General features: G+C 40.6%; 1 protein-coding gene across 3 annotated transcripts in view; it reads right to left on the bottom strand.

Annotated features, from left to right (window-relative positions):
• The window catches only part of ARVCF (armadillo repeat gene deleted in velocardiofacial syndrome), a 269,995-nt gene that overhangs the window by 50,970 nt on the left and 201,999 nt on the right, over positions 1–17,026 (bottom strand). For all 3 annotated transcript variants that reach the window (XM_018556965.1, XM_018556966.1, XM_018556967.1), the window contains 3 exons: positions 10,354–10,471; positions 7,238–7,409; positions 1,308–1,325 (listed from right to left, as the gene is read on the bottom strand). In XM_018556965.1, coding sequence (XP_018412467.1) covers positions 1,308–1,325; positions 7,238–7,409; positions 10,354–10,471 — 308 coding nt within the window. The remainder of the gene's footprint in view (positions 1–1,307; positions 1,326–7,237; positions 7,410–10,353; positions 10,472–17,026) is intronic.

The raw sequence follows: 17,026 nt of genomic DNA, 5'->3' as shown, positions 1-17,026 counted from the left end.
TAGGATAGTCTTATCAGCACTGACCTGAACTGATTGCATCAGCCCAACACCAAAGGAAACTATTCTGCCAAGAGAAGGAAAAATATTCTGGACCAAATAAAAGCAATTTCTGAGAGATAAGAGAACATTATTCTAACAATTCACAAGTGGAAAAAAGTGTTACATATGTCCATTGGTGACTGGTTCTGTATGCTAGGAGTTTATTCAGTAAAGCAAAGAGCAATATGTAAGCTGCAGTAATTTACAGCAAATAATCAGAAACCATTCATCTACATCTTAGAATGAAATGTAAAGGATTGATATGCATTTTGCACTCTGCACAATATTGTAGCTCTTTGCATTGAATAACTCCAAAAATATATATATTCTGGTATGAGAGCACTCACAGCAATAAGCACACATCTCCTTCTACAGAAAGTTTGTGGTGAGTTGAAATTAATGTCTGTTGAGGTGTGCTGGCAAGGTGCATCAAGTCACTATTTAAAATGTGCAACACAGCAATACGGTGTGTCCTGTATGGTAACGTGCAGTACACTGCATGTTACTATATGGGTGTGAAGCAAGCCTAATCCATGGTTCACGCCTTCCAGGAGAGCCCAGACCTTTGGCCACTCCAATCAGTGATCTAAATATAGCTTTGACGAGAAGGAAAACAAGGCTGGGACTTAACTCTATTACAATGAGTGCGGCAGATGTTCTTATATACTTCAATGCCACAGGAAAGGATTTTTTTTTTTTTTACACAAGGCCCATCCAACATTAAAATATTTTGTGCGTGTGCTACAGATTAGTTTTGCAGCCATGTATATAAAACATGCCTATCTCTACTTTTCCAGATATTTAGCATTATATATACACATTTGCACAGTGTAGCTGATTATATTATGGTGGGCTGAGAGAGATTCACCAGTGACTGCAATGAGTGATCACACAAAATGGAGTCCATGCATATGAGCCCTAGAGGCCATGACCATTTCAATTCATGGTTGTATGAATGTTATAATAGGAAGTGTGAGTTCTTTCCTAGCCAGGTTCCACAACAAGCTTTTGAGACAGCTAAATTTTGGCGACGCCTGTGTCTGTGCAGGCTCGTCACTTGGAACAATAAATTAGGTTAGTAGAAACAAAAAGATCTTCCTACATACATAAAAAACTGCTATTATGGGGAATAACAGAACAAAACAAAAAGGCATTAAATAACTTGCTCTGTAATCAAGTGGACCTGGGGAACAAAGCAGAATCTTATCTATAAAAACATAAACATGAAGGGTGAAGGAAGGGTAAAGCAGAAGAAGGTGCAGACTCACCTTGGTTAAACCACTCCTCTAATAAGCAGGAAAGCAAGAGAAGAAAGGTGAATTACAGGAGGGACAGAGAAAAGAAGGCAGATGAATCACAACAATGCAGATCTGTAAATCTGTAGACTGTACACCAGAGGCCTTCAACTACTGCGGCACATAGCAAAAGGTTTACTATACTGCAGAATGCATAAAACTAAGGTCCTGACCAAAGCAGCTCATCTAAAGAGAATGTTTGACTGATAAAAAAACCTTCATAAACTGTGCTGTGGCTGGCATGCATGGCTTACTCAATCAGTTCAAGATACCGCTATGTATACAATGTCAGCAAAAGAGAAAATTCAGTTCATGCTAAAGCCAGGACAGGTTCCATACATACATGTTCTTTATGCAAGGCCATGTTGGAGTAGCAGTTTTTCATTCTGAAATGTTACTAGATGAGGATTTAGGTGTAGATGTACATCAATGTTTCACATAAGGACTAAAATCTATTCCCTTATCGAGAGCTATTTAACAAAAAAACCTATAAGACTTAAATTATTAAACAGAGAGGTTCCCTATCCGGACAGATGTTTTTCCCAAAATTTGAACAACTCCACTCCCCTATTCGGTTCATTAGTGGCAAATTGTGCGTAATATTTGAAAAAACACAAATCTGGAACACTGGAGATCACTGTGCTGCATCTCTGCACTGATGTTTATATCAGCTCCCATTTTACAGTAGAGTGCCATCTACATTAGTGGCTGCATGTGGGAAAATGATTGCAATCTGAGCCGACCTGTGACAATGAAACTGTCACAGGTCGGCTCAATAGATCGGGAAGTGAGCGAACACATACTGTTGCTCGTTCACTTCTCGATCTATGAGTCGTGATTGTCACTCACGGCTCCCTGCAGGGATTCCCCCCTTCCCTGTCCGATCCTCCAGCGCTGACTGGCAAAACGGATGCGGGAGGGGGCGGGTACAGCTGGCTCTGCCTCTAGATAGGCAGAGCCAGCTGTCACTCACGCAGCTGGGTGGATTCAGACAGAATTGTCGGGACCCGTTCCGTCTGCGGTATCTCAGTATACTGAGGTTTGGGTGACGGGAGGACGCAAGTTGTGTCCTCCCGTTACCCTTAGGAGAACTATGGGGAAAAGCACTGACACCATAGTTAAATTATGCACATTTTAAGTACATGGTTGCCTTCAGATATGCAAAGCCTACACCAAAAGGCTATTGCATGCAACTAACTGAAAAAGCAGAACTTGGACTCCATGAAGGTCCACTTCTTGAATGTGCCCCCCTCCCCCGCCTAAAACACTAAATAAAACTAGAAAGACAGCAGTCGGGGGAACAAAAAAAGGTAGATAATATTCTCATCTATGCCCTGGCATCTGTAGTGCAGGGGATGACTGATGACAAAATCCCGGAAAATTACGATTTCTTCAAATCTCACAAGAAACCGTTGCAGAAGAGTGCAATATCATCTTCTAAACAAGATTTGGGCTACCCTACATTCTCCTGGATCTCCATGGAAGGAGAATGATATCACCCTTGCCTTGGTGTTGCAATCATGAGCAGATGGAAAGGCAAGTACATGGAATTACTTTTTCCTTCAAAAAGGTGTGTTCTTTCAAGTTTTATTCAGCATTTCAGCAATGGGGAAGGGAGCACACTTAAAAAGCAGACAATGCATGTTAGTTGCAAGGTTCACTTGTCCCTGACACAATAGTTAAAGTGACTAGGTCATGAGAGAAGTAAGGGGGCTGCCACTGCTAGCCATCTTATGAAAATACAAGTTTCCTGGTTGGCTGAATAGTACTTTTGAGCAACAGTCTGGAACAAGCAAGCTGTAAATGAGTTTCAGAAAAGTGAACAAAGTTATTAATGCCTATACCTGTTCCAGGTCAGTGGCTCAGACAGCACCGAAGCTAAAGCCTCAGCATCGCAGCCAAGGAACCAGCATTCGCAAAAGGATGGTTAAAAGGAGAACTATGGGTTCAGGGCTTTTCCCCATAGTTCTCCTAAGCGTCATGGGAGAACACAAACTAGCGTCCTCCCGTGACCCAAAGCTCAGTATACCGCGAGCTACAGCTTGCGGTATATTGAGACGCCGCAGCCGGAACGGATCCAGACATTGCTGTCGAGATCCACCCAGCTGCGGGATTGACAGCCGGCTCTGTCTACCCAGAGCCAGCTGTGCCTGCCCCTTCCCCTGTCCGTTCCGCCAGTCAGCGCTGGAGGATCGGACAGGGGAGGGGATGGGGAATCCCTGCAGGGAGCCATGAGTGACAGTCACGGCTCTCTGCAGGGATAGATCGAGAAGTGAGCGAGCGACGGTATGTGTTCGCTCATTCCCGATCTACTGAGCCGATCTGTGACAGTTTCATTGTCACAGGTTGGCTCAGATTATGAGGCTGAGTGAAAATCACTCACCTCATAATTCTCCTTTAATGGAAGGCTCCATAATATCCCAGAGTTTCCTTTAAAAAAAAAAAAAAAAAAAGAAGAACTGCCTTGAAAAAGAGGCCAGGCTACTGTGTGAAAATGTGACCGGCAATCACATTGCTCTGATGACTCTCATCTACAAGCCTATAGCTGCAGGGCTTGCAAATCAAAAGGGCTTAAAAGGAAAAAGATCACAAGAATACTTTTCACAAGGATAGAAGATGTATACAGTGGTAAAATGCCAAAAATGCTTTTTGTATCTGGGTAGAGGAGGGAAAGCTATAAATCCTCCACCGTCATTTTTTTATTGCTGCTTCTTGTGTTCTTACTGGGGACGATTACTCTCCCTTGTGGTCATAGAAACAGAAAGTGAGGCGATATATGAAAATAACATTTAGTCTTCTAGTAGATTGGGGAGTTTTTACTGCTGTCTGCAGCCCTGTTGGGAGATTTCTCTTCAATTCCTGTGCCAGTCAGCTAAAATCCACAGCAAAGACCCAGACAGTGATCGTAAATACAGAGCGGTTCTAACTTTTCTCAGCTATACACAAAGTTAAAAATACAATAAAAAAATTAACTACTATTATTTATGCACTGCTGATATAAGTACACAGACAGCCTGCGATTACAGAATGCTCCTGAAGTAGGTTTTGTGAAACATTCCATAGACAGCTCAACACACGCAAGCATTCTGACATTCACAACTGAAATTTATGTATTACCGTTTTCATTCTTTAAACCAAAAACAGCAGAGAGAAATTGCTGGACAGTAGCCAACAACCAAACCCACACGCATTAGTCTACACTAAACTAATAGATGATTTCCTTCCATCAAGTCACTTGGTTTTGCTGTGCTGTTATAGGGCTTGTTCACACCAAATGCAGACCAGATCTGCACGGGTTTCTGCACACACAGTGCAGTGGGTTGTGCCGCCTTTTTGATGCGTTCTGGGCGCTTGAATGCGTTCCAGAGCAGGTAAAATAGGGCTTGCTGCAGTTTTTTTTACATGCTCTGGAACTGAACGCTGCGGTGTGAACTAGAGCCCAAAATACCATTGGAATACATTGGATGCAGTTTTAATCCGGTCTGTAACTGCTCTGCTCCTGGAAGGCGCTTGGTGTGAACAAGCCCTTAAAGATTATTGCAGAACCATGTAACAATTCTCTTTTTGCTAAAACAATATAAAAAGATGCATGTAACAAAAAAATAAATAAAAGCAGCAATGGTACTTCAGCCAATAAATCACATTGCTAGCCTGCCTGTGCCTTCCATTATTAGACACAACTATACCTGCCCATTTCCATTGTCCCACTGGCACAGTTATACAGACAGTACTGAATATTTTGTCATTTGTAGTAATGGGGCAAGGCCTGCAGATGGACACCAGGAGCCATAACACACATGCGACAGAGCATGACAAGGAATGTAGCTGGAATGTAGCCTCTACAAACACAATCACAGCAAGCCTGAGCAAGCCAGACTTTGCCCAAGTTTTGGTGATAACAAGCTAGGGGTGGGTGGTAGACAAAAGAGGCAGCGAGCACCTCCGTTTACCTTGTGAGCTAATAGATCATTATCAACTCCGAAGTTTCTGTGACTAAATCCTTGCTGTTGAAAAACTCCCTTCTGTATAATAACTGAGCATGCCTAAACAGTCTGAAATGTACAGTAAGATACACATGTATACAAGCATAAATATGCATTGTAAAGTGACACAGCGGAGGGGTTTTTTTTGGTCCGGAGACAAGCCTGCACATAATGACTGAACAAGCATTCCCACTGACTGACAATTCATTTGCACAGTAGGAGACTCCACTAAACAAAAATGTCAATTCACAAAGCTGCATGGGTTATTTTTACAATGTATTCATTAGTTAACGTATGATAATTTTTGAATCAAAAAACAGGTAGATAACAAGAATACCACATTTATATGAGATTGTTCTATTTCTGCATGGCATTAACATTTAAAAGTATAACTAAAGCCAAAATAATTTTTTAAAACTTGGATAAAGTGGTGAGGGGTTAGAACTCCCATCAGGTTTTTTTAAATATATATATTCAATCAGTTTTATTCGTTTTGCATAAAAGTGAATAGAAAACAAACTTTTATCACATCATCTGAAAGTATAAATGGAATACAGCAACAATAGCAGAAAAAGCAGAGTCTGAAAACAGAGTACAAAAAGCAGTTAGCATTCAAAACATGGACATAGAGATCGCACCATACATGCGTTGGGTTCACTGAAGCAGCAAGCCAACATGTTTCAACATCCAATTGAGCACAGAGACTAACTAGCAGACACTTGTGTCCAGTAGTGTTGTCATAGCCCACATTTTTGGATTCAGATATGACTGGTGCCACAAGAATGCACAGAAAGAATAAAAGGCACTTTGCATAGGAGGGAAAAAAATAAAAGAGACGGGGGAAAAAGAAAAGAAGGGGGGGGTTGACAGAAGATCAACGCCAGTGTTGGACAATTCCGAAAGTGGTCCCACTGTGCCCATGTCATGTAGTATTGGTCATATTTGTCGCCCTACTAGGTCACTAGTCCTTCAAGTTCTTTACCTGCATCTATTTCACACACCCATTCTGTGGTGGTAGGCAGTTGTAGACTTCCACCACCTAGAAAATCACAGCACATGCAGTGGCCAGATGGTGCCGTAAGAGACCATGCTTAATATTCTTGCATTACCACGTTATCATTGACAGTAGTATTTTTGTATTCTGTATATCATTATCTGTGATGTTCTTCTCCCATCAGGTTTATATTGCTGTCTGTTTGCCCTTTTAGGGAGATTCACCCTCACTAAATGCCACCAGGAATGAACAGAGTAAAGCCAAAATTTTAAAGTTGCCACCAGAACAAGAATAGAAGGGAAATCTTCCAATTGGGACACCGTTTTCTGTGACAACTGTCTCAGAGGGGGATTTTCCTAACATTGGAAAGATATGCTCTCCCTTCCTGTTGAATCAAAAAGGACAAAGTCCAGTGAAATCTCCCGACTGATACCCAAAAGGAAGAAAAAAAACCCCCCCAAAAAACCCCACAACAGACAGTGGTCTTAACCCTCCCCCAGTCTGTTCAAAATGAGAAGAAAAAATTGTTTTGGCTTTAGATATACTTTAACTATTGAACGCCTCTATGCCTTATAAATTGATCTCCTTTTCCTGCTCTCCTCAACAAAGAGCTCATGAAAACTCACTGTTAATGCCAGACAGCAGCTTGTGATATTTGCAAGAGTGAAATCCCAAGTGATTATCTTTGAACTGACGTTTACATACAACATACTGCAAAATTTGAAAATAGAACATGTACATGGCAAAGTCTGCAGATACTTGCAATAGAACCTTTAATGAAATCGGAAAAAAGTAAGTTAGCAAATCATGCACCAAAATGACAGTATTGTGTGTGTTCTGAGTTTGGGAACAGAGGCTCAGGTGTTTAAAATGGTGATTTTTGCCAGAACGCATGAAGACCACTTACACTGTTATAGCCAAGTTACCTTTAGCTTTTTTGCCTCCAAAGCAGCCAGCATCGTCTTTCTTTTTCTTTTGCTGCCCGCCAATCCCACTCTGCAATGTGCTGTCTAAGTCATGGAATCTGTCTGCTCCCGGAACCTCTTTGTGGACGTGGTAAGAAAGGTTACGCATGATGCACACACAGTTTTCCACAGACTGAAAGCAAAAGGGAAACAAGACCTTATATACTTGCTATAAGTGAAGCGAGGTAAAATCTCAATAGGCAACACAGTTTAGTCCACACACTTTGTGCCTCACTTACCCTTAGGGCCTATGACTACAGGCAATACATACAAGTATCTAGTTACATTAATAAGCCCTATGTGACTTTGAACTGCAATCTATCGCATTAAAACCACCAGAAATATGTAATACTTTACTGCCTGGTACATTGGTATAGATATGTTCATTCAAAGCGCTTAGAAGCACTCCGGGGTAAACAAAAACCCCCAACAACTTACTTTTGCAGTGGAGCTACCCCTGCAATGCAAAGGTTAAATGCCCGTTTTGTCTAGGGGGCACATATATAGCTGTATTAATCACCTGATCTTCGATCTCCCCAGCTCTCCTCAGGCTGTTGAACTGGTCCCCGCAGCCTCTTCACCCCTGAACTCTGGCAGTCTAAGGACCGCTGACATCATATCTTATGCAGGTCAATTGAACAGCATTAGACATGAGACCGCCGTGGGACATTCCATAGCTGCTGCAGTGGAGGGGAGGGGAGAGAGGTGAGCACTGACCATAAAGGATCAGGTGAGTAATACAGATTTGTGGTGGATTGTTTTCATGGCTCAATATGAACTTCTATGGGACAAATTCACCCATTTTACTACTATAGCAATGTTAAAGTAGTATTAAACTCGCAAACTTTTTTCAATAATGAATCCAGAGCAAACAAATCTACTTTGGGCAAAAAAGTAAAGCAATGCTTTGCTGAGCAAACACTTACAACAACTGCTACGAAGTCTCACAGCTCGGCTTCCCTGAACTTCCTGTCCAGTACAAGATCACTTCAGTAACTGTTCATCTGCTAGCTTGGAGAAGGGAGGAGAGGGGAGCAGGGGGAAGGGGAGTAGCTTGATTTGCTGTGTGTTTGTGGAGACACACATACAGCTTATTAGTACACACAAGGGTGACTGCATAGCACTCTGAGAAAGGAGTCGCTCTAAAACAGGAAGGCAGGACCAGTGCTCAGGGGACCAGCGGATTCTGCATGAAGCTAAAAGTTTTAATCAACAAGCAGGGTCCATTGTAAGTGATTTCATCAGGATTTGAAAAAGCGTGATATTAAAGTCAAAAGGTTTTTAAGCTAACTGTCTTAAGAACATCCCATGGTTTTTCTGTGTAAACAATAACGCTTTGTTATAAAACTTGACTTGTGTCAGCTGACTCATTGAAATCAGTCAACACCCTGTGTTTCCGATACCTTATCTCAGCAGTTACTAAGCAGTGATGAAGAATGATTGTAACGTATTATCTGCCCAGCCTCTAAGGGCGAATCTACAAATCTCGTTCATTATAAGCATTGCAGCAACCGGCCTAACCTGACAGCTAGGCAACTAGATTTAGCAAAATATGAAGTCCGTAATGGCAACTGCAGCTGTGTGTTTCTCTGACAACATAGGTTCTCTTTAATCCCTTTAACTTTTCTTTGCTTCACAGTCACTCAAAATCAGGAGAAGCCTCCCTGTGTAAGCTATGAGTTTAAGTTGTAGTGTACTGCTCTGGACCACCCATGTGACAATGCAGGTGCTTGGTGATGGCCCCAGCATAGTCATATGAAGTAAAGCATTTTCTCCTCCATAAACTGAAGTGCTGGGTATCATAATCCAAAGATAAGCCGCACACAGTCTGTTCACCATCAATGTAGTTCATTCTATCCAACAACCAACATGTTAAAAATTCCTGCCCGGTGGCTAATCACCTCTGACACGTGTTAAACTTGTGGGCTCTCTATGACCAAGCCCGTAAGGGTGGAACACTTCAGAGATGGGCAGCCACTAGGCAGGGATTTTTACCATATTGGTTGTTGGGTAGAATGAACTACGTGGATGGTGAACAGGCGGCGTGCGGCTTTTCTTTGGATTATGATACCCAGTACTTAAGTTTATGGAGAATATGGTTTACTCCATATGACTTTGCTGGGGCCATCACCAAGCACCAGCATTGTCACATGGGGGGTAATCCAGAGCAGTAAACTACAACTTAAACAACTCATAAGCTTACACAGGGAGGCTTCACCTGATGTTGAGTGACTGTGAAGCAAAGAAAAGTTAAAGGGATTAAAAAGAACCTATGTTTTCAGAGAAACACAGTTGCAGCTGGCATTACGGACTTCATATTTTGCTAATCTAGTTGCCTAGCTGTCATGTTAGGACTGTTGCTGCAAATGCTTATAAAGGAAAACATTCCACCTTTTGTAAAAAATTGGTTTGGAATGCATTGATCACAGGTGCAATGCACAAGCTCCTGTAGGCCCTTTCTCCAGTTCCAGGTCCATATAGGAGGTATGGAACTTCAGTTATGGGGCTGGAGAAAGCAATCAATGGACTACAAATGTGATGTCACCACACTTCTGCGCCATTAAGATCTAGGAGTCCCTTTGCCATGGTGGCAGAATGACCTTGAATTTTCTATTTTCACAGATCTGTGAATCAATCTGAATGATGATGTGTCTATGTGGGTGAAGCAAAGTATAGCTGTGCCAAATTAGAAACAAATACACAGGATGTTGTGGTGGGAAGAACCCCATGATTTAGGCAAGTGGAGGAAATTGGGGACAGTGACCATGGTTTTATGTCACACCCTAAATATGGGTATAACATGAAACATGGCCACAAAAAGCTGGAATTAGCCTTTAAGAGACACTAACACAGAAAAAAGTACACACATGACATTCCTCTGCCTTCCCCGACCTGCATACCTAATCCAGGTCGGTAAATCAGCAGGAAGTATTAAAAGGCACAAAAAAAAAAGGGACAGGTTAGAAATGGCAGCCCCCCATATTTCTCTTAGAAAACACTACAGTAACAACCCAAAATATGCCCTCTAAAAATGCACTATACTATCCCACTCTATACCATCATGTGGAACAGCTCACCTTGTTGTCCGTGTCCTTTTTACTAACAGCAGATTGTAATGCATGTAGTAAAGCATCCACCAGCCCATCACACTCCCGCAGCCTCCTACGAGCTTCTGCACCATCTGAACTCACATTCCTAGTAAACGAAGGAGAAAAATGAGGGTGTGTGCTCATATTCTGCTTGTTGTATACCTGTTGTAAAAGCATAATTACTTGTATATCTATACAGCAGTGAAAAGGACAACCATCAATGTATTATGCAAGTAATATTCCCAAACTGATGTTACAGAGAAAGAAAAAAAATCCCAAGTGCCTATGTTACTGCTGTTCTGCTAAAACAGGCTTGAAAAGACTCATTAGGGACAACCTCCCCTCTTTCTCTCTCCAAGTAGAGACTGGATATCTTCGTTACACACAACTACCAACAAATGTAATGGCACTGCTGGGCTTTCTTCTAAGAAAGTTCAGCATCCTTTGCAAATAAGTTATGGAAGAACCCATTATTGAATGCTTATTTGTTACATGAAAAATAAAAAATCCATAGAACGTCCTTTTAAGTACATAAAGCATCAACAGTTTAAACCGACACTGGAAGGTACTAGTACAATACTAAATATACTGACGACAATTGGGCAGTCTAAAAAGGGAACCATCGATGATATCCTATGTCCACCTTAGTGGTTGTCTATGGTTATGCATTTGTGTAGCACACTTGGGGGTCAATTAGGTTGTACAAGTTATTTTAACTGTGTTCATTATTTTATAGTCATGCAATACTGATATTTAAAATTCTCATATCGCAATGCAAACCTTAGATCCTGCATAAACAGTTGTCCGTACTGCATTATAATCATACTGCATATAATCTCTTTCTATCCATCTAATACACACACACACACACACACTTTCTTATGTCAGTACAAGCTAAGATTTTAACATTCTGTGAACCCACTGCTGCATGAATGAGGCAAAACATGGGAAATATGCATGCTAAGAAAGTATATACCAAACATTTGTTCGCCCTTACATTGCTCATGTAAGGAGCAAAAACTAGTGGGAGGTGCAGCGAAATAGAAATTTAAAAACCGAAAAAATTGTCAGGCCGAAACAGATACAAAAAATGTTTTTTTTAAATATTTTATTTTTTATAAACTTTTACATTTTTTTATATTTATTCATTTTTTTATTAAATATATATATACACACACACACACACTTTTAGAGGCTTTGGGGAAATATTAGGGGTCTAAACAGACCCCTGATATTTCCCTTTTAAAATAGAAAAAGAGATTGAGAATACAGTCCTCAATCTTTTTCTGCAGCCCCTGTTATCAATGAACCGGAATCCTCTATACTGAGTGTTAATGTTCATTCATAACTTGAGAATATAGTATGTTTAATATAACCACAATTATGAATGAACAGGAGGTGATATAGATCACTCCCATTCATTCATAATTGAAGATATATTAACTATACCATATCCTCAATTATCTACAAACACTCAGCAATCACTGATCGCTGAGTGTTTGTAGCCTGCTCTCCTGACACACACAGTCACAGGAGGCTGAGTGAGCGGTGCGAGAGGAGAGCCAAGCCTCCTGTGACAGCGTCGTCTCCACCCCCACACTGCTCTGCCGCACTGTGATAGCCGGCTGAGCAGATTGGGAGGAGAGACACCGGCCGATCACAGCGCTCTCGTCCCGCAGTGCTCGGCCAGCTGTCACGTTCTCTCCTCCCCGCTGGGACACAGAGCAGCGCCCAGCAGGGAGGAAAGAAATCACAGATGCGCCGATGTATCGGCAGAAAAATGGCACTTTCGGCATTTATCCAAAAGTGCCATTTGCTGCCGATATAGCGGTGCATCCCTAAAAACTAGTGCAATAAAATGTATAAATGTAACTTTTACATTCAAAATACTGATTCATGTGAAAAAACTTTTAGTGAACTGATAAGACTACAGTAATACCTTGGTTTACAAGTAACTTGGTTTGCGAGTGTTCCGCAAGACAAGCAAACATTTCTGAAAAATCTTGCCTTGATATACGAGCAATGTCTTGCAATACGAGCAGGACGTGACGCCGATCACTTCAAATAAGATTAGGGAGATGTGTAAAATGTGGGAGACCGCAACATTTTGTAGATTAGCACAACCCGAATAAGGTTGTAGTAGTGCAAACGATGAATCTGTTTAAAGGACAATGCAATGTCACATTTCCACAAAATCCTCAAAAGGAGGCAACAGCAAGTGTCATTGGATAGATTCTTGGTTTAGGTTTCACGAAATGAAAAAGATTCCATTGACACAAGAGATAGCAGTGATTCTGTTCGTGATCATGAAAGTCGTACACAATAATCCTCCTCTTGTCTCCATCACACCAGCCACGAAGGTACCTGTAATTGGTTTGATTTTCTTTATATTTTGTATTATATCACAGTACAGTATTGTAATAATTTTTAGATGAATATTTTTGGGTTGTGGAACGAATCATCTGAGTTTCCATTATTTCCTATGGGGAAATTCGCTTACAAGCATGCTTCCAGAACAAATTATTCTCGAAAACCAAGGTATTACTGTGCTTAATAGTGCATAAGATACTGCATGAGTGCATGCTTTAGTATATTCAACCTTAGCAGCCTAATTTAAACCACCAGAAGAAATGGTTGACCCGATAGCGGACACAGTGATAGCCAGCTAAAATGGACATACATCATTGGTCAAACCACCAAGTATGATATTTCTAAGTAAGACATCAGCCCCAGATAGCTGTCTTTCCAAGGTCTTTAATGCACAATCCATTGCGAATCATCCCATTGATCGATGAAACATTCAGCCACTATACAGGGTTTTAAATTACACCATATACACGGTTTGTAAAACATTAGGCTGAGTAACTAGGTTACATATCCTCTCTTAGAAACACTGCATTATTTATACATGCAAAAAGTTCAACATACACAACAGCAAATTAAAGACAGCGGCAGCTTTCTTTAGAACAGATGAAGACTAAAATGTTCAGAAACAAGACCCAGTTCTCCTACTCCTAATTCACCACAGATCACAGATGTCATTTTATCTTAAAGTCACATTGCCTTTAAACATGGAAACCAAACTGTGGATTCACCAGTCATACAAAAAAGAAATCCACTGCTAATTATTTGGATTTTTGCATAAAGTGGTACTGATGTAGTGACCAACTGTCAGATCAGAAAATATATATGTTTATTTAACAGCTATATTGCTGTACTGTTTTTATTTATGGTTGGCAAAGCTTCTCACATCCCATCAGCCACGTTAATGCCAGCTGGCCACCCCCCTGGTAATGCCTACAATCTTACATCCTTTGTTAACTTTGGATATTAAAGCCCAATTTTAGTTTACGAAAAAGAAAAAATAGAAAAAAGGACTGAAAAATAGTAAAGGTCTTACTCTTATAATGTCAGTGTTCCAGCATTACACTTTCAGTCTGGAAGCAGTGGTTTCTCTATAGGAGGTCAGGCATGCCCTCCACTGAGTTAGAGCTACAGTTCTCTAATCAGCAATGCGCACACTTCCATACAGATAGCAGTGGCTCCTTCATTAAGACTATAACCTTATTTCAGTACACCCAATGTGTTTATATTGATTTTCACTTCTAACCAAATCGCAATTGGGCTTTGATCTAATTTCCTGAACCAAAATGATCCTACAGTTGGAGGCTATCCACACCATATCCTGATAGTTTGTGTGTTAAAACCAGCCTACCATGATCTGAATATGTTTTATCTGTTGAACAAAAAAAACACAGATGTGAAATTTGACCTGGTGATGTCATGACATCAGGGTCACAAACTTGGTGAACGTGATGGTAATCATTTCCACACAACTGAAAATTGTATTGTCAAAAGATCACAAAACAGAAGCGAGATTCTAGACCCGAAAATCCATTTTTATTTCACAAACACTCAGCAAATGTTCCACAAATCAAATTCTGTGCCTGTGTAGTCCCCACAGTTTTAGCAAAGAGTTTCCATGCAGTACGTCTCTTACTTAATCTGCTCCCAGTACAACCACTGCAATGTCCAACAGTGTAGACCCCACAGTCTTTAATCCACATGAAGACCCCCTGTGAAGGAGGGAAATCTTTTCAAATGCCAGAACACACACCAATGCCTTAGTCAGGTAAAGAAAACTTGAACAGTAAAAGCATTGAAATAGTTTTCGTATCATTTTACCAAACACCTGGATACTATGGATCTTTCCCATTTCGTACTGGGAAGTAGAGGAAATGCTTAATAAAACTAAAAGTCCAGCACTAGAGCAATAGCCTGTTTGGGCAAATACCATACAGACGAATGTCGTCATTTAGCTGCTTCAGGGAGTTGCACACCAATGATGTTTATCTATATAGGCATTCCTGGGAACCCTGGACACTGACCGGGATTATTGAACGGCTGCAGTCTTTGGATTTCCTGTGAGCGTTTCCCGTGGGAGGTTTTTTGCCATTTATTCCATGCTGAGAAACGCATGTTTTTATGCAAGTAGCTGTTTTTGGATGGTACGTGCTATGGTATATTTTTTATCTTCTGGGGTATTGCAAACTTTGTGACATCACCACATATTGAAGCTTATACGGAGCGTAGCCGAGGGTTCCTTCCCCTAAGAAGTGATTTGCAGGGTTGACCGTTTATTTGGGTCAAAACGTTAAGTCTGCATACTAAGATCGGAGCCAAGGGTCCCCTCCCCTGGTTAAAAATGGAATTGCCTGGTTTGACCTCTTATCTGGGTCAAAACGACAAGGTGAGCACCCCTCTATGTGGTGTGGCGCACGGGGTGAATTGGTAAAGGAAGAAGTGAACGGTTATCACCGTATCGGAGTATAGACTTACTTCACGTTTTGGAGCTTTTATAGATGAATTTATTATCTTGATCCATGAATTGGAGGGATCTACTGTCACATCATACGATCTTTATTTACATCACGCATTGTACATTCGTTTTTTATGCACATTATGATGTCATTTTTATTAGGAGGAATCACCTATTTGTACACATTTACGTTTTACATACGTTTTTGTTCTCCACCTCGGCACATTTTAAATATAGTTTAATTGTTTATACACTTTTATTGGGTGTATTCTTAGTGCCTGATCACCTTTAGAGTCAGTATTGGCGCAGAACATTTATTGTTTACAGCATTGAAATCGTTTCTGTATGATTTTACCAACACATGGGAACTATGGAGCTTTCCTTTTTGTTACTGGGAAGTAGAGGAAACTTAATAAAACTGAAAATCCAGCACTAGAGCAATAACCTGTTTGGGCAAATACCATACAGACCATTGTACTCATAATTTTGCTGCTCCAGGGAGTTGAACACACCCAAAAGGGATATGATGTTTATCTATTTAAGCATTCCTGGGAACCTGGGAAAACCATCTTGCTAGTCAGGTTTCCCACAAGCATATAATAAAAATTATAAAGCACAATAACGCAATGCAGAATATGGATAAGGCCTTAAAAGTATGTATAAAAAATAAATCTGGAAAGAGATGCAAGCAAAGGATACATACCTTGAAATCTACTTTAAAAATGGATTCCAGAGAAAAGCTTTCCATAACTAAAATCATATTTTATATTTTTATGTACACACACAGTCCATAATAGAAGTCACCAGCACTCGATATGTGCAAGAAGTAAAGCACTTTTTATTCAATCGGCACATGCGTCAAACAGCCAACGTTACGGGGCCACGCAGGGTCCCTTCTTCTGGGCGACAGTGACACAGAACTTATAGACAGCGTTTGATTGCCTAGTCTATGACATGTTGGGATTCTCTAGTTTTCTTTTTTTAGACAAACTTGGATACTGTTGCGGAACTAGAATGACCCCATCACACCTCAAAACAGTCCTTGCCCCTATACCTCAAAAGGACAAATCACATGCAGAAAAGTGGTTTAATTACACTGGAATATGGTATCATTAGCACAAAGCTACAGGGTGCAAATGTTATATACGTTTCACTTAAACATAACCGATTTATGATCCTCATAATTATCTTTAGCTCTTAAATGATCTGTTCTCTTTATTTGAAACTTTGATGTCCGAATTAAGCAGTATTAAGTAGGGCACACATGGGTCTATTAATTTCATGCAACCTGTAGGTTGAAAAAAAAAAAAAAAAAAATAGATTTGTCCATCCCACTGCTTCTATTGCATTCCGAAAGCAACCAGCAAGCGCCGTTCGGCCAAAGTTTTTCCAATATGATTAGATCAACCTTTGCCAAAAGGAACAACTTCTGCTGAAGGAATAGGGTGCTGTTAAATTGGCCAAAATTCACTGCATGTGTACCCAGCTTTATAGTCAAGGGGTTTTTGACCAGCACTGAGCTGACTGCTGTTTACAGGCTGACTAAAAGGACAAATGAATTCTCCCAAGGCCACCTTAATAGGAAAAGAATGAAAAACATGCCCAGTTTTCTTCTTTTTTTTTTATAAAACAGCACGTTATGCAGATTGTAGGACTGATAAAGCATGAATGTAATTCATTGTGAAAGATCTAATTCCCAGCCACTTTCTTTGAGAGACAAACTCTCCATTAATCATGATTATTAGGGAGGGAGAACACTGACTCATTCTCACACAGAGCTTTTTCTGCGATTCTGGAGACAGAGAATGAATAAAAGGTAATGGGAAGACAATGTCTCATACT

The sequence above is a fragment of the Nanorana parkeri genome, unplaced genomic scaffold (assembly GCF_000935625.1).
Source record: "Nanorana parkeri isolate BGI_ZX_2015 unplaced genomic scaffold, ASM93562v1 scaffold260, whole genome shotgun sequence".
Lineage (NCBI taxonomy): Eukaryota > Metazoa > Chordata > Amphibia > Anura > Dicroglossidae > Nanorana > Nanorana parkeri.
The sequence above is the reverse complement of the archived record's forward strand: the minus strand, read 5'-3'. Positions and strand labels throughout refer to the sequence as shown.